We start from the raw sequence: 23,017 nt of genomic DNA, 5'->3' as shown, positions 1-23,017 counted from the left end.
TTCTCTGAGTTACAGCCAATGCTCTTGCCTTGCACAGCTCTCTGCTCTCCCTGGGCACGGCAGGAAACCCTCTCAAAGTGCCTTTGGCCGTCACCGTTCCTTAGCCCTGGCACAGGAGATGCTGCCCAGCTCCTCTGCCTCAGGAGCACTTTGGGCTGATGGAGTCCAGCCCCCGGACTGGCCCCTGTCCCCATTCCCATGTCCCCGCTGAAGCAGAGCAGAGCTGACTCCTCGCTGTCCATGGGCACAGCCCCTGCTCGTCTCAGCAACGGGGCCAGATCCCAGCAGAGCTCCAGGCACGGGGCTGAGGGAAGGGCTCTGAGAAAAGGAAAACTGGGGGGCAGGGCCAGGAGAAAGGGCTTGGACATTGCTCAGCAAAGTCTCCCCTGACTCCTCACTGTCTCGTCCTTCAACAGCACTCCATGGCCAGAGGCTCAAAATGTGCAACAGCAGCTCCATCAGCCCCTTCCTCCTGCTGGCATTGGCAGACACGCGGCAGCTGCAGCTCCTGCACTTCTGCCTCTTCCTGGGCATCTCCCTGGCTGCCCTCCTGGGCAGCGGCCTCATCATCAGTGCCGGAGCCTGCGGCCAGCACCTGCACAGCCCCATGTTCTTCTTCCTGCTCAGCCTGGCCCTCACCGACCTGGGCTCCATCTGCACCACTGTCCCCAAGGCCATGCACAATTCCCTCTGGGGCACCAGCCACATCTCCTACTCAGCATGTGCTGCTCACGTGTTTTTCTTTCTGTTCTTCCTCTCAGCAGAGGATTTCCTCCTCACCATCATGTGCTACGAGCGCTACGTGTCCATCTGCAAAGCCCTGCACTACGGGACCCTCCTGGGCAGCAGAGCTTGTGCCCACATGGCAGCAGCTGCCTGGGCCAGTGCCTTTCTCTACGCTCTCCTGCACACGGCCAATACATTTTCCCTGCCCCTGGGCCAGGGCAATGCCCTGGGCCAGTTCTTCTGTGAAATCCCACACATCCTCAAGCTCTCCTGCTCACACTGCCACCTCAGGGAACTTGGGCTCATCACTGTCAGTGCCTGTTTGGTGTTTGGCTGTTTTGTGTTCATTGTTTTCTCCTATGTGCAGTTCTTCAGGGCTGTGCTGAGGATCCCGTCTGAGCAGGGCCGGCACAAAGCCTTTTCCACGTGCCTCCCTCACCTGGCCGTGCTCTCTCTGTTCCTCAGCACTGTTATGTTTGCCCACCTGAAGCCCCCCTCCATCTCCTCCCATCCCTGGATGTGGCAGTGTCAGTTCTGTACTCGGTGGTGCCTCCAGCCCTGAACCCCCTCATCTACAGCCTGAGGAACCAGGAGCTCAGGGATGCCCTGAGGAAAGTGAGGACTGGATACTTTTCACAAGTTAAAATCTTTCTATTTCCTTCTGCCATGCGAGGAAAATGATGACTAGGATGCTTCTCAGAAGCAATAAACTCTCTCTTTTCTGCTCCAGAACCTTCAGAATGTAACTCTTTACAATCTTGGCCTCTTTTTCCTCTTTGTCCATATTTTCATTGGTGCTTTTTCTTATTCTTTTTCTGGTGTTATTCTGCTTTTTATAAAGTACTGTAGTACTACTCCTTGCATTTCTGCATGAACATCTACCTTTCTTTTGAAACACAAAGACTTTCAGGAGGCTTTTTCCCTGTGCATTTGAATCAAAACAAGGGGCTGTCCTGACCTTTGTGTCCAAGGTTTGTTCCTCAGCCCTTCTCTGGCTCTGCAGGGGCAGTGCCTGTGGGCAGAGCTGGAGGGAAGAGACTCCCAGCACAGCAGCACGGCCAGGGACAATGGCCCAGCCTCTCCCCACCTCTGCTCTTCCCAGCTCCACACTCCCTTTCCCAGCCCTTCTGAGGGTGCAAGGCCGGAGTGCTCGGGCAGCTCGGTCACTGTCCTGCTGCGTGTCCGTGCTGTGAGCACAGGCAGGGACAGGCCACGGGCACTGCTGGGACACAGCCGGGCTCCAGCACAGCAGCTCCATCAGCAAAGGGCATCTCCTGAGGGCAGGGCAGGAAGGCTTTGCTCTCCTCCAGAGCTGCTGTCAGGAATGTGCCCCAGGAATGCCCTGGCAAAGCAAACCCCAGTGCCCAGGGGCAGGGGGGAGTGTGCAGGGGGGGCAGGCAGCAGTGTCCTGGCACTGCCAGAGCTCCTGGGATGGACCTGAGGGAGCAGCAGAGCAGGGCCTGGGCTGTGCCTTTGTTCCGGGCACAGCCTGGGAAGGTGCCCAGGGCAAGTGTCCCACACCAGCCCCTGCCACCAGCAATCCCAGCACTGGCCTCTGCCCTCCCCTGCAGGAGGTTGTTTGTCCCTGCACAGAGGGACACCAAGTGACCAGGCCAGCAGTCCATGTTTGCTGTGTCCTGAGGAGCCTTCAGCAGTGCATCGAGTGGGTGTGGGGAGATGAACCCGAGTGAGCACAAACACCATCAGCAGCACTCGGGGCTGGCACAATTCCAGGGGCACAAACTGTGCCCTGAGGCCACTTCACTCCCAGAGTAATGTCCTCTGGGAAAGCACCTGTTATAAACATATATTATAGTATTGGCTTCTCGCAAAGTATTAAAGTAGATATTATATAATGTTAGAAATGCTTTTTGCTGTGTGGATGTAGTTTTCTCTCGTTTTAGCAAGAATGTTAGCAAGTGTGAGCAAGTAAGATAACCTCCAAGGGAGCAGAGGATGAGGCCCAAGGAGCTGCTAATCAACACTTTGTCCAGAGAACAAAAGGGCCCAAAGGCTGCTCCGCCCGGAGAACGGGCAGCCAGGAGGGTCCGAGAGCTGCTATCACCGCTCTGCCCGGGGGGCAAAGAGGCCCAAAGCTGCAATCAGCCCTGACTGTCTGGAGAATTAAGAGATCCACCCCACCATCGACTCTTACCTAGCGGGCCCAACCCCAAGAATCAAAAGAAATAAAACCACAAGGCAGAAGACTACGCATGCTCTAAAAAGGCGGACCCAAGGAGTGGCCATGCAGATCAATTCCTGGAAAAGTTTTAATATGAATACAGAACAGACAGTAAAAATGGTATAAAAGAGACTCACCTCGGGCATCAGGTGTGCTCTTGGCAGAGCGCCAAGGCACCCGGCCGTTATCCCTTTGCTTTATTTTACGTGTCTCTTATTGTCTTTATATTAAACTCTTTAAATTCTAACAGGAGAGTGAACCTCGCTTTTCACAGCACCTGAATTCTTTGCTGGGCTGTGCTGAGAACTGCATGCAGACAAACGTCCAGGGCAGGGAGGCTCCAGGGAAAGTGCTCAGGACAGCCAAGGGCTGCACAGAGAGACACCGGAGTGGTGGGTCTGTGGGGAGAAATCACAGCTGCCTCCCTTGGGAATCTCCCCCAGGACCTGGACAGGCTGTGCTGTGTTCTGGGCACTGACCTGGAACCGAGGGATGTGGAAAAGGCGTCTGGTGTCAGGGACGTTGGGAAGGCTGGGCAGGCACTGGCATTTGTCCCTCAGGGATTCCATGAGGGTCCTGCCAAGATGAGCTCTGCTCCTCCTTGGAGCCCTTCATGGGCATAGAGGGCTGAGAGACCTTTCCAGGACAGGCTCAGGCCAAGGAGCCCTTGAGTCTCTCAGCCCTCCGTCGGTGCCTGCTGGAATTCAATCCCCCTCCCCATCCCGCAGCAGCCCCGCATTTCCCTCCTCCAGCCTTGCTCTCCAGCACAGCCACGGGGGCTCTTCGGGCTCTCGGCTTTTCCTGCAGCCACCGAGGCCAGCTGAGCTCTGCCTTCCCCACACTCAGCCCTGCCCAGCGCAGGCAATGCCCAGAAATTCCCTGTGTGTCCCTGGCCTTGCTGTCAGCCCCGGCAGCGGCTCCGTGGCCCCTCTGTGCCCCGCTGCCCCAGCCATGGTGCCCCAGCCCCTGTGCAGGCCCAGCCCAGGACAGGAGCGCTGCGGGTGGGAACGGCCCCTGGGCCCTGCTGCCCACAGCAGCCTTGGGGCTCTGCGCTGTTGAGCTTTGGACGGGGTACCCTTCCTTCCCGGACCAGGGTGAGAGAGCAGAGGAGGCTGCTGTTCTGCTGAGTTCTGTATTTCATAGTCTCACAGCTTTCTTGAAGGCAGAGTTCAAAGGGGGTTACATGATAAAGGCAAGCAGCAACAGCAACAACAGGCAAAACAGCTTCTTCTTCTTCTTCTGTATGCTCTATATGCTCTATACTCTATATGCTCTAGACTCTATATTTTTTCTTGCAGAAGTGTGGATTATATTTGTTAATTGACCAATAAGATTAACACACGATTCCAGTTTTCCTTTTCTTAACCGATCCTGGTCTAATTCTAACAGTCGTAAGCCTCACACCAGTGTTACACAGGTATTACACAGATTTGTGGATGCAGTTTCTATCAGCTCTTACTGTTTACATGAACGCTCTATCTAAAAAATGTGAACAGTGTCATTCTATCAATTTTTTGTCTAAAGTAAAGAATTCTGTGAAAAGGTAACACTGCTGCAGTAAGAACTGTGTTTAAGGTCTCTGCTGCAGCTTTTCAATGTTTAAGGCACTTAGCATATATTTCTACTAAAGGTTAAAAAATCTGTATTTCTATTTCACTTTGGTGTGACTTCATGTATCTCAGCTTGTCCAAAGGTTTTAATTCAACCCCTGTGCTTTGGCTTCCCTCTGGGCCTGAGTCCAGAGGAGCTTTCACTTCAACAAAACAGAACACTTACAAGAAAAGTAAATGGAGTGGGAACTCATGAGAGATTGAATTTTCTCTGATTCAACTCCAGGATTGATGCCATAGACTTCTGAGTGGAAGAATAATTAATTCATTCTCCTTGAGACAATAAATCAAGAGAATAAATTAGACTTTTGTATCAGGTATGAGTGAATAGATTGCATCCAACACAAGTTTTTCCTGTAGGATTTTTATTTTATTTTTTATTTTCTCAGGAGATTGTATCAAGGCAGAAGAATTAAATTCAAGATATTTGTAGCAAAGAGATCTCTGCTGAACTGATTGTTCCAAATAAACATATCCCTTACCCCATATTTCCATGACCAGAAGTTTTTCTAATTTTGGACTCTAGTATATTGTACTGTATGTGTATTCAGAATACTTTGCAACAGTTAAATTTGCTTAAATTTCATTTCAGGCATTTACTTAATTTTAAGAATTTGCCTAATTTCAGCCATCTTTTAAAAAGTATTTTCACACTTTTATTTTTTTTGTCTGTTACCTTTTCAGTGAGGAGGATCATCATTTGGGTTTTCTCTTGGTACCTCACTAATGCACTCTGAGAGCCATGTTCTGTGTTATTAATGTAGTAGTGATCCGGGGTTCATGGATGGCTACTGCAGGAAACTTGATGGCCAGTAGTGAAAACAGCAAAAATAATGATGAGAGGAGCCACAGACGTTCTGCTGTCTGAGAACTGTGAACTGCCAAAATCAAAAGGTCAGTGCTCTTCTGGTTCAGAATGCCCTTCAGTTGGAGCTGGAACATACTTTGGGCTAAGAGCCTGAGCACAAGAGGCTGTAGCACCTATTTGGTTCAGCAGTTCCCTATTGCCCTACTCCATACTCCACTGCATTCCAGCATGTGATTTGCTGAGCTGTAGACTGTCCCTGAGTGGTGTGATTGCCTGGAATGCTTGAAAATTTGGCTTCACATTCCTCCGTTTCTTTTCAGCATTTTCTCTGTTGCCCTCGTTGCCTCACACCAGCCCCTGTTTTACTTCTAGATGGAGAACAAGGTTACAAACTACAACTTCTCTTCCTATGTCCTTAGAGGGGTTCTCACCTGTAATAATAAATGAAATAGGTTTCATTCCTTTTGATTCCTCCTGGTATGATGCAAAGAAAGGAAAGGTAGCTGGAACTATGGCTTTTTGGGGTGGCTGTTATACCAGAGCCCTGCATCTGTATTAGGGATATTTGTGTTGGCCAGACTGTCTCAGCAGAAAGAGGGAGGAGTGCAATATTAATGTCAGGAGCTCATCCCTGTCCGTGATTTATTAAAAGAAGCCTAGCTTCATGTCTTAGGCCCTGAATGAAATACCTGCAGTTTGGCTGCCTGAGTTTGTATCTATGGATCCCACTTCTGTGCAATGTCTGAAGGCCAGGGAACTGCCTTTGTTACCTCTCCTACTGGCACTGCTACAGGAGAAGGAAAGAAATCCAACTAATTTTGAATCATCTAACGTGTCCCTTTTGGATACAGAATTCACTGAGAGCCATAAATACAGTGTGTGGCTTTAATAAAGCACAAACGTGAATTTTAAACCACACCTGGCATTGATGTTGCTTGGACTGAATGTGTGCACAGCCCAATGTTTCTCCTCATCGTCCCTATTATGAATTTCTGCCATTTTTCCTCTTCATTCCTGTCTGAACAAAAGCAGACTTTGTGCCACTGAGTTGAGAAAGTTATAAATAAGGTATGTAATTTGTGCTATTATGTATAAAATTGGAGTGTAATCAGACCCTACAGAGACCGAGTTTCAAAATCCCTTCACCAGCCCGGCTGAGAGAAAAATTTCACAACACTAAAAGAAGTTCTCTCACAATAAGTGAGGATTCCACCCAGGTGGGGTTAGATCTTATCACCGGGACATTTGCACCATAACGACTTGATTGCCACCTTCTGATATCTACATCTCATCTGATAAGGAATCGGACATCCCGGGAACTAAAAATAACTGTTCCAGGAAGCAGAGATGGCCCATTCATCAGCAGAAATGGCCCACTCATCACCCAGGATGGACAATTCCTGGGATCCAGGAAAGGCTTTGTGCAGCCCAACTCCGGGACAAGAAAACTTCATGAATATGCTAAAATGACGAGAAGAGTAGAATTAATTCGGACTCTGCCCAAAAAATGTATAAGAAGGGACCAACCAAAGCAGCATCCGTGAACTTGGGAGGTCTGGTGCGACAGAGATCAGATCTATGCGTGTTCACCCAGCTCTGACCCCGGGCTCGGAGCTGCTTTTCTCGATCGTGGCTTTTAAAACCGATATTTCGGTAGCATAATAAATGTCATTTCTTTATAAATTTTGATTGGGCAATTTTGTTTATCTTAAGAACATCCTTCTCAGGCATCAGGAAACTGCCCCATCTCTTTGTTCACCATCTCGAGTGCTTTTCTCACTCAGAGAGGATGGTAACACCACAGGGATTCGTGTACTGACTCTGAGCAGCAAGCTTTGGCCCTGGTGAAGCTGAAGGACCATAAAGCAAGGCAGGAATTTGTTAAGAAGTTCTCACTAATCCCTGGATTTGAAGGAATGATGGAATAAATGGCAAACCTTTTGCTTCAGGCACTGGAGCAGATGATTTTTCTAACAAATAATACTGGTTTGAGCGTTACTGAGCTCATTCACCTTGTGAGGGATTTTTTCTTTAAAAAAACATTGATTTCTTTGTACCTTAACTGCACAGCTTTTGAACAGCTGGGTGCTTTTGTGTTCCTTCTCCTGTTTATGATGTCAGTGTGCTTTTTACTGCATATCCAAGAACAGCTTTTAATTTTTCTCATTTTTAGCTTCACTTCCTAGTTCTTACAGTTAAGTGCATTTTTTATGTTGTAGGTCACCTGTCACATTTCCCTCGGGCAGTATCTGTACACTGCAAGTGATTCAGCCTCTCTCTTTCTGTTTCATCTCATGCTAATGGCTGGGAGATGTTATCTGGGTTAGCCAGGCTAAGGAACATCCTGTTCTTGCCTGATTTTCTTGAGCTGAGAACCTTCTGGCTATCTCACTGCTCCTTGGAGTATTATGTTGCTCTGGGTTCTGCAGATAGTTATCTGAGGTGTGAACTGGCCAGATGAGTTGCTGCCCTTTGTAAATGGCTCTGTTTAAATTTCTGTGCTATCTTGGACACCGCTTAAGGTGTTGGGTCCTTCTTGCTTCAGGTGCTGTAAAATGGGAAGATGAGAAATTCCTTCCCATCACTGATCAAAGTCCTGGCCAATCTCAGTATCAGGGGAGATCTGTAATGTGATGAATTTCCTTTGCTGCAGTGTCTGTGCCAGGCTTTTCTCCCTTGTATTTGATCGTTTATAACATACACAGATACATGTTTTACTTAGGGAAAATCTGGGAGCATGGTGTGTTCATAGCTACTCGGTAACATATTTTCAGTATATATAACACGTGAATGGAAAAGGGGAAGTGCAGCACAATGAGTGTGTTTTGGGTATCTCCTGCAGATGTTGAATCTGTCCATAAGAAGAGATTTCTAAGAAAGTTTTATTAATGAACGTTGCATCATTGCTTTTTTTATGCTTGCAGCTGCTCAGAGGGAAGGAAAGTCCCACGTCTCTCTTACACTTGTTGAAACACAGCATGATTTGTTGGTGTATATAAATTTAAGCTAGCTATTTCTCATTTGACTTCATTTTGCTTTGTGCCAAGGTCCTCTGGAGTAACTGAAACAAAAGTAAAATGCCTGTTCTGATGGAATGATTGAATAAAATGTAAAAGGTTAGCAACAGTCAAATTAGATCCCCTTGCTGCTCATTGCCAGGAAGAGCTGGTTCATTAAACCAAAGCAGGATGGAAGTGATGAGCAATGTGCTTGCTTAAAGGATTCCTCCCTTGGGAGGGTGATGGTGTCACCTGGATCCTTGAGATCATCATCTGCTGCTTGCTGACTGCCTCTGAGGAACAAGCCTCAATGTCATCTTACCTGTCTGTGACCCATCGGCCTCGGGAAACAGCTGCTTTCTCTCATGCTGCACTGGTTTGGAAAGGAAGGAAGAGGCAGGAAAATTGTGACTTTCACCTGTGTGAGTGCTTTGGTGGCAACAAGATTGTGTCTTTCTATGTAAGAAAGTGTGTGTGTGTCTCTCTTAAAAAGCCTGGTGCTTGTTATCTTTGCTAAGCAATTGCAAAGAACCAATAAAATAGACAGTGTTGTGGTGGATATTAACTTTTAATGAGCTTACAGAATAGAGCCTCTCATGATTGGAATTCCTTAGCTCTACAGAGATAATGAAAATAAGAATGCAGTGAAGTTGCTATATACGCTAGCAGATGATTTCCAAACACTGAAACCCAAAGGATTTAAAATTTATTCTGCTAAGAAATTGCTTGGGACATGCAACTCTTGGACAGGAACTACATTTCATGCTAAGTAGACATCATCTGGTTATGTTGAAATGTAAAGACTCAATTGGGGTCTTGCAGAAAGCAGTGGTAGAAGTACTGTTGGCTTTGCTAAACGCAGACCTGGGGCAGTGGGAACTATCCTGGTGCTGGCAGACAACAAGGTCTGCATGGAGGCGGGGGTGGGGGAAATCACGGGTAGGGCTTGGCCCCAGTATTTTCAGAACTATAAAGGACTTGGAATGGCCTGGGAAATTCTGTTCTGGGTAGAGCTGATGATGGGATGGGTCAGCATTTAGGAAATGCTGATTAAATGAAGGGCACGCAGGGAGTTGAAGACATTGTGTTAAGGTGAGGAACAAGACCGGGACACCGCGCTGGGGCCCCGCGCACTTTTCCAGCCCGGCCGCCCCCACAGGCCGGGCCCCGCGGCTCCCGCTGCCGCCCCCCAGCACGGGGCTGTGTCCCAGACCCCACGGTCCAGCCCGAGGGTTGGGGGCGGCAGCGGAGCTGCTGGACGGAGCTTCCAGCCCCGCCAGCCGCAGCTCCGATCCCTTGGGCCGTGACGCCGGGGACGGGTGTCCGTCGGCACTCGGGGTCTGTCAGCTTTTGCAATGCAGAGGGAGAAACTGAGTCCCAAGGGGTGTCGCTTTCCATCAATCGCTATTTCTCCTCTCTTTTCCATGACGGATTTCACAGCGCTTCCTTTCGCCCCAGAGATTTGGAAAACAAAATTCCCGGCTGCCCCGGCATCCCTGCAGCTCTCCACAGCTCCAGCCTCGTCCCTCCTCTCCGTTTCCTTCTCTCCAGTCTCTCCCGCCTGGCCCTGCCGGCTCGGAGGAAGGAGATTCCCCCGGCACCCCCTGCCTCCTCCTCCTGTCCCGTGGGGCGCAGTTGGTGCTTCTGGAGCCGCCTGCCCGCGCAGCCGGACCCGCCCTGCGGCCGCTCAGCGCTGCAGCCGAGGGAATGAATTGCAGGCACCGCTGCGCTGGGCTGGCCCTGGCCGGGTGCCCGGGGCCACCAAAGCCGCTCTGGCACTCTGCTCACAGCTGCAGCACACAGAGCACAGAAGGAAAGGCTCGTGGGCTGGGATCGGGGCAGGGAGAGTACACTCATTGCTCACTGCCAGGGCCACAACAGACCCAAGCTGGGGAAATTAATGGAATTTATTTCCAAACCAATCACACCAGGACAAGGAGAACTAAAACAAATCCTAAAGAAACACCTTCCCCCCCCCTCCCTCCTTCCCGGGCTCCCAGTCTCCGCCCGCAGTCCCTCCTCTGCCCTCCCTGCACGGCAATCGTGTCACCAGCCATGAACTTGGCTTTTGCCTCATCCCGGGATCTCTTCCCGGACAGGAAGAACTTTCCCCAGCACAGATTCAGGCTGTGGCAGCCTTTGAGGCTCAGGGTGTTTCTCCTGCAGCTCCTTGCAGGTCTCCTCTCCCCGTGCCGGCTCTCCTGCGCCACAGAACTCTGCCGGCTGCAGCTTTGCAAACGTCAGGTCCAGGTCTGGATGTTCCTGCACGATTTGCTCGAGGTCCTTGGGGGCTGCATCCGATCCACTGTTGTTGTGCTCCCCCTCGGCACGGAGCCCATGGATCTGATGGCCCCTGGCCAGGGCCTGGCACAGGAGGTGGAACCTGGGTGCTGCTGCAGCGGCGCCGGGGGAGCCCCAGGACTCGCTGTGGCCGCTGTGGCAGCCGCAGCACAGCCCGTTCCCAGCGAGGAGCCCAGGGCTCCGTGGGGCTCTGCAGGACCTCGGCCCTGGGGCTCGTCTGCATCAGCCCGGGCAGCTGGGCTGGACTTGGCTTCCTTTGTGTCTCTGGCTGCCCTGGCACAGCAGCTGCCCAGCGCTCAGGGGACAGCAATGGGAGCGGGGCAGGTCGGGGTGAGCTTCAGTGTCTGTGCCCGGCAGAAATGCCAAAGCCTTCCCTAAGGAGCAGCGAGTGCTGCCAGAGCACAGGATGCTGCTGCTGCTGCTGCTGCTGCTGCTGAGCACGGGACGGCCCCAGGGCTGATGCCAGACAAAGCCGGGATGGGAGCCACAAACAACGGGAGGAGGGGTAGGAGAGGACGAGGAAGAGCGAGGGGGGAGGGCGGATGGAGGAGCAGGAGCGGGAGGAAGAGGAGAGATAAAAGGGGAGGGGCGGGAGGAAGAGGAGAGATAAAAGGGGAGGAGCGGGAGGAAGAGGAGAGATAAAAGGGGAGGGGCGGGAGGAAGAGGAGAGATAAAAGGGGAGGAGCGGGAGGAAGAGGCAGGACAGAGGAGGCAGGAAGAGGAGCCTCCACGTGCATCCATCGCTCTCTGTGTCCGCAGCTCTCGGCTCCCCCCATCCCGCAGGTGACCGGGTAGGGACAGCTCGCCCCAAATATCTTGGGGAGTCACTGGGGTTATTTTTGGGAGAGGGGATTTTTGGAGCTTGGAGGACTCCAGCACCGAGCCCCAAATATCTTTGTTGGTTCCTGGGGGAAGGGGGTTTGGTGGGGCGGGGGGTGAGGCGGATGTTTGGATCTTACAGGGCTCCAAATGTGAGTCGCAAATGCCCCTTGGGGGATATTGGGGAGCCCCCGGCACGCGGGGTTTTTGGGGTCCCGGTGGCGGCTGCCGGGAGAAATGGGATGGGGCGGGATGGGGCCCGGGAAGGGTGGGATGTGGATTGGGGGGTGGGATGAAGTGTGGCGGAGGGGGATGGGCGGGATGGGGCCTGGGCTGAGGCAGCCGAAGGTTGGGGATGATGAGGCCGGGGGGACCCCACTCCTGAGGGGCGTGCGGGGTATCCGGCAGCTCGGAGGGAGTTTTGGGGCACCCCTAATCCTGGGGGGGTGGTGCCGGCAGCGGGGGACACGTGGCTCCGGCAGCTCTGGCCCCAGCTGAGCCCCCCCCGCCGCCAGCGCCCCCCGGAGCGGAATTTGGGGAGGGGGAGGTGGGGGCGGCCAGGCCGGGCCCCCCCGCGCTGTCCCGGCGGGGGCCGAGTGCGGGCGGGAGCCCCGCGGGGCCCGGCCCTGCCCGGGCACGGCTGATGCCGCCCGCCCGCGCTCCGCACTGGTCCGGACTGGTGCTCCCAGTGCCGTGCGGGGCGGGGCCGCTCTGGGGACCCCCCAGGGCACAGCGCGGCTGCTTTGGGGCTGTGGGCAGCGCCCGGCGCTGGGCATGGGGCGTGTGGGGGCAGCTGGGGCCGCACTGGTGGCACTGGTGGTGCTGGGAGCCCCCCGGCCGCGGGCGAGGAGCTCTGGGGTGAGGGGCGGGGGGGGGGAAGGGAGACCCGTTTTAAAGAGGGGAAGAGCAGTGAAAAGGGGATCGGACTCCCCAGACTGAGTGGGAGAGGGAACTGAGAGCCCCAAACCAGGTACGTGGGACACGGAGGCTTTGGGGGAAGATGAGAAAGGAGAGGGGGATATTGGAGAGAGGGAGGAAAAAGGGAGTGGGACCCTTCCCCTTCGTGGGGTCCGTTGGTGGATGAGGATTGGGGGATGATGGGAAAAGGGTGGAGGAGGGGAAAGATGGGGGGTGGGACCTCCAGAGGAGTGGGAGGGGTTCTGGAGAAGTCCAAAGTTGCCATCATTGCAGGGGACTGATCTCCTGTGGGAAGAGCTTTGGCCGGAGCACGGAGCTGATCTCCCAGCACAGGATCCAAGTGGGGGAGAAGTCCTGTGTCTGCCGAAGCTTTGCCCAGAGGTGCCATCTCAGAGGAGAGAGACCCTACAGGGGCCAGGAGGGCAGGAAAAGCTTTCATAGGAGCTCCAGCCTCCCCAGACACCAGGGGATCCACACTGGGGAGCCCCTATGGATGCCCAGACTCTGGGAAGGGCTTCACCGTGAGCCCCAAGCCCCTGGAACACCTGGAGGAGCCACCTGGAGGAGGTTCCCTACAAGTTCTCGGCTGCAGGAAGAGCCCCAAGGAGCCCAGGTCCCTCCAGAACCACCACCTGAAGCAGAAGGTGGTGACAACTCTCCATCCCAGGGCCCTGGGAACACTCTGGGGTCTCCGGGCTGACCTCTCCCAACAAGAACTCACAGCAGCCCTCGTCCTGCCCCTAAAATCCCTTGGGATCTCCCATCAGTCTCTGCATTCCCCGCTCCCCTCTCCATCCTGACATGAGACCAGAGGGGTGGAAGTCCCCACCCAGGGTGACCACAACACCAAGTTTTTATCTCCACCCACCAATTTTGCATCTTTTCCCTTGGCCAGGTTACCCCAGGGCGTGGGAGCAGCCCAGAGCCCTGCACTGCCCATCCCGACCTGTCCTGGCTCCATTCCCATTCCTCCCGTGGGATGTGAGGGGCTTGGGGAACAGGGGAGGAGGGATGGAAGAGAAGAACGGGGGAAGAAGAAGCAGGAGAAAGGATGGAGAGAGGAGGAGCAGGAGGTGGGATTAGGGAGAAGGAGGAGGACGGATGAAGGTAGACGAGAAGAAGATGGAGGAAGAGGAGGGAGCTCGTGGGTCCAGCGGTCCCAGAATTTGCAGGCCCCTCACCCCAAGGAGCATCGACCCCCCCATCCCACAGGTGATGGGGAGGGGGAGCTTGGCCCAAATATCCTGGGGAGTCCCTGGGCCAGTGTTTGTGGGGGGGATGTTTGGATCTTGCAGGAGTCCAGAGCTGAGCTGTAGGTGCCCCTTGAGGGGATACTGGGGGGTCCCCAGGCGGTGTTTTTGGGGGGTCCCTGTGCTGGCTGCTGGCAGAGCCTCAGTGGGGGGTGGTGGGATGTCAGGTCCACCCCATGCTGGTGGGTCAGGCACGGCCACCTCCAGCCCGGAGCCAGGGGGCTGCGGGACCCCTTGGGAGAGCCGGAGGGGGAACCTCGGGAGCCCCAGAGTGGGACGAGCAGAGAGGGGCAGTACCGGGAGCAGGGGAGCCCCGGCAGTCTGGAGGAGCGAACCCCTGTGACCCCCAGGGCCCCAAAGTGGGGAGCCCAGAGAGGGGGGAGCGCCGCCATTCGCGGGACCCTCAACAGCCTGGAGAGGGGCAGGGGGGACTCCTTGGACCCCCTGCACCCCGAAGCAGAGAATAAGGGGAGAAGGGACCTGGGGATCCCATAACCCCCAGCATCCCTAAGTGGGGAGACCAAAGCGGGGAGCTTTTGGATTCCTGGACTCCCAGCAGCCTGGGGAGGGTGGAGACCAAGGAGAGAGGGGGACCCCAATAAAAGAGGGACCCCAGCAGCTGGGACAGGGGGGAACCCCCAAACACCAAAGGGGAGAGACCAGAGACAGGGAACTCCTGAGAGGCTTTTTCAGAGCAGATTTTTATGGACACACAGTGCCCAGTGACTTCTAGAGATGGACTTGGGCAGAGGGACCTTAAACTCAATGTGCTCATCCCTTGTTTTCCCCAAACCAGGATTTCCCATTCCCAGCCCTTGGCCAGATGGAGGAGGAGGCTGTGAGGAAGAGGAAGATGCCCCGGGAGCCCCAGGCAGGTGAGGAGGAAGTCAGTGCCCCTTTCCCCTCTCTCCTGCTCCATCTCCCAGCCCAGCATCGCCCCCGGCTGCAGGACAACCCCGCTGCCGACGCCGTCCTGCCGGGGACGGACTGGGGGGATCTCCTTGCCCTTCCCTGTGGCCCGGAGGCAAATCCCATCCTCTCCTTGTCCTTCCTCCCCAGACAAGGAGCTGAGCACGGAGCCCAGGGAGGACAAATCCCCGCGGCAGAACCTGGTGGAAGAGGCCGTTTTGAGCGGCTCCGCAGCGCAGGAATCCAACGGGGAGGAAAAGCCCCGGAGATCCCGCAGGAGGAGGGGCTGCAAACGCAGCCCAGGGTGCTCTGAGGAGGAAAGACCCACCCTGTGCCGGGAAGGCGGCCGGAGATGCAGCCAGAGGTCAGAGCTGGTGGTTCATGAGCAGCTTCACGATGGGGAGAAGCCCCACAAGTGTGGGGAATGTGGGAAGAGCTTCAGGTGGAGCTCCCACCTGATTGTCCACCAGATGATCCACACTGGGGAGAGGCCCTACGAGTGTGGGGAGTGTGGGAAGAGGTTTCACACCAGCTCCAATCTCCTCCGGCACCAGCGGATTCACACGGATGCGAGGCCCTTCCGCTGCCCCGACTGCAGGGAGGGCTTCAAGCAAAACTCCCACCTCGTCAGGCACCGGCGCATCCACACAGGGGAGAGGCCCTACGAGTGTCCCCAGTGTGGGAAGAGCTTCTCACAGAGCTCTACCTTGACCAAATACCAACAGAGGCACCACTAAGGGAAGCCCTGCGAGTGCCCCGACTGCGGGAAGAGCTTTGTCCTCTGCTCCAACTTCATCTCCCATCAGAGGAGCCACGTTTGGCAGAGCCCTGGTGACCCACATTCCCTGTGATCCAGGTTGGGAAGAGCCCTGGCTGGTGCTCTCCACGTTCTCCTGGATCCCCTTAGGCACCTGGGTGAACGCAGGGGCAGGAACATCCATCGGGACTCAGATCAACATTGGAGATCCATTGGGAAGAGCTGATTTTTGACCTTTACACCCTAAATTTTCATCTGCTCTGTCCAATTGTTTTCTCTGGTGGTATCAAGCAACCCTGGATGATCTTGGAGATCTTCTGCAGCCTAAGTAACTTCTGTGTTAATCCTACTGAAACAACCAAAATTGGGGTAAAAATAAAGAAATTAAACAAAGAGGTCTAAAGCGGCACCATTTTACCGGAATTTGGGGGTGAATTTGGGGTTCAGAGGAATATTTGGGAGGATCTGAATGTTGTGGGGCAGCGAAGCCAGGCAGATTGGGGCCACAGTCTCGTAGTTGTGCTGGCAGAAGGTGTCCACCTGAGCCCATCTGTTCTCCAGGAATTCCGGTTGTCTGTCCCTGTCCCTGGCCTGGGTCTCCCCCTTTGGGGTGTGACCTCCCAAGTGCCCCCAAGGACCTCGAGCAAATCGTGCAGGAACATCCAGACCTGGACCTGACGTTTGCAAAGCTGCAGCCGGCAGAGTTCTGTGGCGCAGGAGAGCCGGCACGGGGAGAGGAGACCTGCAAGGAGCTGCAGGAGAAACACCCTGAGCCTCAAAGGCTGCCACAGCCTGAATCTGTGCTGGGGAAAGTTCTTCCTGTCCGGGAAGAGATCCCGGGATGAGGCAAAAGCCAAGTTCATGGCTGGTGACACGATTGCCGTGCAGGGAGGGCAGAGGAGGGACTGCGGGCGGAGACTGGGAGCCCGGGAAGGAGGGAGGGGTGGGGAAGGTGTTTCTTTAGGATTTGTTTTAGTTCTCCTTGTCCTGGTGTGATTGGTTTGGAAATAAATTCCATTAATTTCCCCAGCTTGGGTCTGTTGTGGCCCTGGCAGTGAGCAGTGAGTGAGCTCTCCCTGCCCCGATCCCAGCCCACGAGCCTTTCCTTCAGTGCTCTGTGTGCTGCAGCTGTGAGCAGAGTGCCAGAGCGGCTTTGGTGGCCCCGGGCACCCGGCCAGGGCCAGCCCAGCGCAGCGGTGCCTGCAATTCATTCCCTCGGCTGCAGCGCTGAGCGGCCGCAGGGCGGGTCCGGCTGCGCGGGCAGGCGGCTCCAGAAGCACCAACTGCGCCCCACGGGACAGGAGGAGGAGGCAGGGGGTGCCGGGGGAATCTCCTTCCTCCGAGCCGGCAGGGCCAGGCGGGAGAGACTGGAGAGAAGGAAACGGAGAGGAGGGACGAGGCTGGAGCTGTGGAGAGCTGCAGGGATCCGGGGCAGCCGGGAATTTTGTTTTCCAAATCTCTGGGGCGAAAGGAAGCGCTGTGAAATCCGTCATGGAAAAGAGAGGAGAAATAGCGATTGATGGAAAGCGACACCCCTTGGGACTCAGTTTCTCCCTCTGCATTGCAAAAGCTGACAGACCCGAGCGCCGACGGACACCCGTCCCCAGCGTCACGGCCCAAGGGATCGGAGCTGCGGCTGGCGGGGCTGGAAGCTCCGTCCAGCAGCTCCGCTGCCGCCCCCAACCCTCGGGCTGGACCGTGGGGTCTGGGACACAGCCCCGTGCTGGGGGGCGGCAGCGGGAGCCGCGGGGCCCGGCCCGTGGGGGCGGCCGGGCTGGAAAAGTGCGCGGGGCCCCAGCGCGGTGTCCCGGTCTTGTTCCTCACCTTAACACAATGTCTTCAACTCCCTGCGTGCCCTTCATTTAATCAGCATTTCCTAAATGCTGACCCATCCCATCATCAGCTCTACCCGGAACAGAATTTCCCAGGCCATTCCAAGTCCTTTATAGTTCTGAAAATACTGGGGCCAAGCCCTACCCGTGATTTCCCCCACCGCCGCCTCCATGCAGACCTTGTTGTCTGCCAGCACCAGGATAGTTCCCACTGCCCCAGGTCTGCGTTTAGCAAAGCCAACAGTACTTCTACCACTGCTTTCTGCAAGACCCCAATTGAGTCTTTACATTTCAACATAACCAGATGATGTCTACTTAGCATGAAATATAGTTCCTGTCCAAGAGTTGCATGTCCCAAGCAATTTCTTAGCAGAATAAATTTTAAATCCTTTGGGTTTCAGTGTTTGGAAATCATCTCCTAGCGTATATAGCAACTTCACTGCATTCTTATTTTCATTATCTCTGTAGAGCTAAGGAATTCCGATTATGAGAGGCTCTATTCTGTAAGCTCATTAAAAGTTAATATCCACCACAACACTGTCTATTTTATTGGTTCTTTGCAATTGCTTAGCAAAGATAACAAGCACCAGGCTTTTTAAGAGAGACACACACACACTTTCTTACATAGAAAGACACAATCTTGTTCCCACCAAAGCACTCACACAGGTGAAAGTCACAATTTTCCTGCCTCTTCCTTTCCAAACCAGTGCAGCATGAGAGAATGCAGCTGTTTCCCGAGGCCGATGGGTCACAGACAGGTAAGATGACATTGAGGCTTGTTCCTCAGAGGCAGTCAGCAAGCAGCAGATGATGATCTCAAGGATCCAGGTGACACCATCACCCTCTCAAGAGAGGAATCCTTTAAGCAAGCACATTGCTCATCACTTCCATCCTGCTTTGGTTTAATGAACCAGCTCTTCCTGGCAATGAGCAGCAAGGGGATCTAATTTGACTGTTGCTAACCTTTTACATTTTATTCAATCATTCCATCAGAACAGGCATTTTACTTTTGTTTCAGTTACTCCAGAGGACCTTGGCACAAAGCAAAATGAAGTCAAATGAGAAATAGCTAGCTTAAATTTATATACACCAACAAATCATGCTGTGTTTCAACAAGTGTAAGAGAGACGTGGGACTTTCCTTCCCTCTGAGCAGCTGCAAGCATAAAAAAAGCAATGATGCAACGTTCATTAATAAAACTTTCTTAGAAATCTCTTCTTATGGACAGATTCAACATCTGCAGGAGATACCCAAAACACACTCATTGTGCTGCACTTCCCCTTTTCCATTCACGTGTTATATATACTGAAAATATGTTACCGAGTAGCTATGAACACACCATGCTCCCAGATTTTCCCTAAGTAAAACATGTATCTGTGTATGTTATAAACGATCAAACACAAGGGAGAAAAGCCTGGCACAGACACTGCAGCAAAGGAAATTCATCACATTACAGATCTCCCCTGATACTGAGATTGGCCAGGACTTTGATCAGTGATGGGAAGGAATTTCTCATCTTCCCATTTTACAGCACCTGAAGCAAGAAGGACCCAACACCTTAAGCGGTGTCCAAGATAGCACAGAAATTTAAACAGAGCCATTTACAAAGGGCAGCAACTCATCTGGCCAGTTCACACCTCAGATAACTATCTGCAGAACCCAGAGCAACACAATACTCCAAGGAGCAGTGAGATAGCCAGAAGGTTCTCAGCTCAAGAAGATCAAGCAAGAACAGGATGTTCCTTAGCCTGGCTAACCCAGATAACATCTCCCAGCCATTAGCATGAGATGAAACAGAAAGAGAGAGGCTGAATCACTTGCAGTGTACAGATACTGCCCGAGGGAAATGTGACAGGTGACCTACAACATAAAAAATGCACTTAACTGTAAAAACTAGGAAGTGAAGCTAAAAATGAGAAAAATTAAAAGCTGTTCTTGGATATGCAGTAAAAAGCACACTGACATCATAAACAGGAGAAGGAACACAAAAGCACCCAGCTGTTCAAAAGCTGTGCAGTTAAGGTACAAAGAAATCAATGTTTTTTTAAAGAAAAAATCCCTCACAAGGTGAATGAGCTCAGTAACACTCAAAACAATATTATTTGTTAGAAAAATCATCTGCTCCAGTGCCTGAAGCAAAAGGTTTGCCATTTATTCCATCATTCCTTCAAATCCAGGGATTAGTGAGAACTTCTTAACAAATTCCTGCCTTGCCTTATGGTCCTTCAGCTTCACCAGGGCCAAAGCTTGCTGCTCAGAGTCAGTACACGAATCTCTGTGGTGTTACCATCCTCTCTGAGTGAGAAAAGCACTCAAGATGGTGAACAAAGAGATGGGGCAGTTTCCTGATGCCTGAGAAGGATGTTCTTAAGATAAACAAAATTGCCCAATCAAAATTTATAAAGAAATGACATTTATTATGTGACCGAAATATCGGTTTTAAAAGCCACGATGGAGAAAAGCAGCTCCGAGCCCGGGGTCGGAGCTGGGTGAACACGCATAGATCTGATCTCTGTCGCACCAGACCTCCCAAGTTCACGGATGCTGCTTTGGCTGGTCCCTTCTTATACATTTTTTGGGCAGAGTCCGAATTAATTCTATTCTTCTCGTCATTTTAGCATATTCATGAAGTTTTCTTGTCCCGGAGTTGGGCTGCACAAAGCCTTTCCTGGATCCCAGGAATTGTCCATCCTGGGTGATGAGTGGGCCATTTCTGCTGATGAATGGGCCATCTCTTCTTCCTGGAACAGTTATTTTTAGTTCCCGGGATGTCCCATTCCTTATCAGATGAGATGTAGATATCAGAAGGTGGCAATCAAGTCGTTATGGTGCAAATGTCCCGGTGATAAGATCTAACCCCACCTGGGTGGAATCCTCACTTATTGTGAGAGAACTTCTTTTAGTGTTGTGAAATTTTTCTCTCAGCCAGGCTGCTGAAGGGATTTTGAAACTCGGTCTCTGTAGGGTCTGATTACACTCCAATTTTATACATAATAGCACGAATTCCATACCTTATTTATAACGTTCTCAACTCAGTGGCACAAAGTCTGCTTTTGTTCAGACAGGAATGAAGAGGAAAAATGGCAGAAATTCATAACAGGGACAATGAGGAGAAACATTGGGCTGTGCACACATTCAGTCCAAGCAACATCAATGCCAGGTGTGGTTTAAAATCCACGTTTGTGCTTTATTAAAGCCACACACTGTATTTATGGCTCTCAGTGAATTCTGTATCCAAAAGGGACATGTTAGATGATTCAAAATTAGTTGGATTTCTTTCCTTCTCCTGTAGCAGTGCCAGTAGGAGAGGTAACAAAGGCAGTTCCCTGGCCTTCAGACATTGCACAGAAGTGGGATCCATAGATACAAACTCATGCAGCCAAACTGCAGGTATTTCATTCAGGGCCTAAGACATGAAGCTAGGCTTCTTTTAATAAATCACGGACAGGGATGAGCTCCTGACATTAATATTGCACTCCTCCCTCTTTCTGCTGAGACAGTCTGGCCAACACAAATATCCCTAATACAGATGCAGGGCTCTGGTATAACAGCCACCCCAAAAAGCCATAGTTCCAGCTACCTTTCCTTTCTTTGCATCATACCAGGAGGAATCAAAAGGAATGAAACCTATTTCATTTATTATTACAGGTGAGAACCCCTCTAAGGACATAGGAAGAGAAGTTGTAGTTTGTAACCTTGTTCTCCATCTAGAAGTAAAACAGGGGCTGGTGTGAGGCAACGAGGGCAACAGAGAAAATGCTGAAAAGAAACGGAGGAATGTGAAGCCAAATTTTCAAGCATTCCAGGCAATCACACCACTCAGGGACAGTCTACAGCTCAGCAAATCACATGCTGGAATGCAGTGGAGTATGGAGTAGGGCAATAGGGAACTGCTGAACCAAATAGGTGCTACAGCCTCTTGTGCTCAGGCTCTTAGCCCAAAGTATGTTCCAGCTCCAACTGAAGGGCATTCTGAACCAGAAGAGCACTGACCTTTTGATTTTGGCAGTTCACAGTTCTCAGACAACAGAACGTCTGTGGCTCCTCTCATCATTATTTTTGCTGTTTTCACTACTGGCCATCAAGTTTCCTGCAGTAGCCATCCATGAACCCCGGATCACTACTACATTAATAACACAGAACATGGCTCTCAGAGTGCATTAGTGAGGTACCAAGAGAAAACCCAAATGATGATCCTCCTCACTGAAAAGGTAACAGACAAAAAAAATAAAAGTGTGAAAATACTTTTTAAAAGATGGCTGAAATTAGGCAAATTCTTAAAATTAAGTAAATGCCTGAAATGAAATTTAAGCAAATTTAACTGTTGCAAAGTATTCTGAATACACATACAGTACAATATACTAGAGTCCAAAATTAGAAAAACTTCTGGTCATGGAAATATGGGGTAAGGGATATGTTTATTTGGAACAATCAGTTCAGCAGAGATCTCTTTGCTACAAATATCTTGAATTTAATTCTTCTGCCTTGATACAATCTCCTGAGAAAATAAAAAATAAAATAAAAATCCTACAGGAAAAACTTGTGTTGGATGCAATCTATTCACTCATACCTGATACAAAAGTCTAATTTATTCTCTTGATTTATTGTCTCAAGGAGAATGAATTAATTATTCTTCCACTCAGAAGTCTATGGCATCAATCCTGGAGTTGAATCAGAGAAAATTCAATCTCTCATGAGTTCCCACTCCATTTACTTTTCTTGTAAGTGTTCTGTTTTGTTGAAGTGAAAGCTCCTCTGGACTCAGGCCCAGAGGGAAGCCAAAGCACAGGGGTTGAATTAAAACCTTTGGACAAGCTGAGATACATGAAGTCACACCAAAGTGAAATAGAAATACAGATTTTTTAACCTTTAGTAGAAATATATGCTAAGTGCCTTAAACATTGAAAAGCTGCAGCAGAGACCTTAAACACAGTTCTTACTGCAGCAGTGTTACCTTTTCACAGAATTCTTTACTTTAGACAAAAAATTGATAGAATGACACTGTTCACATTTTTTAGATAGAGCGTTCACGTAAACAGTAAGAGCTGATAGAAACTGCATCCACAAATCTGTGTAATACCTGTGTAACACTGGTGTGAGGCTTACGACTGTTAGAATTAGACCAGGATCGGTTAAGAAAAGGAAAACTGGAATCGTGTGTTAATCTTATTGGTCAATTAACAAATATAATCCACACTTCTGCAAGAAAAAATATAGAGTCTAGAGCATATAGAGTATAGAGCATATAGAGCATACAGAAGAAGAAGAAGAAGCTGTTTTGCCTGTTGTTGCTGTTGCTGCTTGCCTTTATCATGTAACCCCCTTTGAACTCTGCCTTCAAGAAAGCTGTGAGACTATGAAATACAGAACTCAGCAGAACAGCAGCCTCCTCTGCTCTCTCACCCTGGTCCGGGAAGGAAGGGTACCCCGTCCAAAGCTCAACAGCGCAGAGCCCCAAGGCTGCTGTGGGCAGCAGGGCCCAGGGGCCGTTCCCACCCGCAGCGCTCCTGTCCTGGGCTGGGCCTGCACAGGGGCTGGGGCACCATGGCTGGGGCAGCGGGGCACAGAGGGGCCACGGAGCCGCTGCCGGGGCTGACAGCAAGGCCAGGGACACACAGGGAATTTCTGGGCATTGCCTGCGCTGGGCAGGGCTGAGTGTGGGGAAGGCAGAGCTCAGCTGGCCTCGGTGGCTGCAGGAAAAGCCGAGAGCCCGAAGAGCCCCCGTGGCTGTGCTGGAGAGCAAGGCTGGAGGAGGGAAATGCGGGGCTGCTGCGGGATGGGGAGGGGGATTGAATTCCAGCAGGCACCGACGGAGGGCTGAGAGACTCAAGGGCTCCTTGGCCTGAGCCTGTCCTGGAAAGGTCTCTCAGCCCTCTATGCCCATGAAGGGCTCCAAGGAGGAGCAG

General features: G+C 51.9%; 1 protein-coding gene across 1 annotated transcript; it reads left to right on the top strand.

Moving 5' to 3' along the window:
- Positions 1-240: 240 nt before the first annotated feature.
- LOC309585635 (olfactory receptor 14J1-like) lies at positions 241-17,533 on the top strand (the record flags this gene model as incomplete). The annotated part of the gene is made up of 3 exons (XM_082303561.1): positions 241-296; positions 559-1,195; positions 17,513-17,533. The coding sequence occupies 3 exons, from the start codon at positions 241-243 to the stop codon at positions 17,531-17,533; spliced, it is 714 nt and encodes a 237-aa protein (XP_082159687.1).
- Positions 17,534-23,017: the final 5,484 nt, after the last annotated feature.

This window comes from Coloeus monedula, assembly GCF_965178545.1.
Source record: "Coloeus monedula genome assembly, contig: HAP1_SCAFFOLD_84, whole genome shotgun sequence".
Classification (NCBI taxonomy): domain Eukaryota; kingdom Metazoa; phylum Chordata; class Aves; order Passeriformes; family Corvidae; genus Coloeus; species Coloeus monedula.
This window is presented reverse-complemented; position numbering and strand designations above follow the sequence as displayed.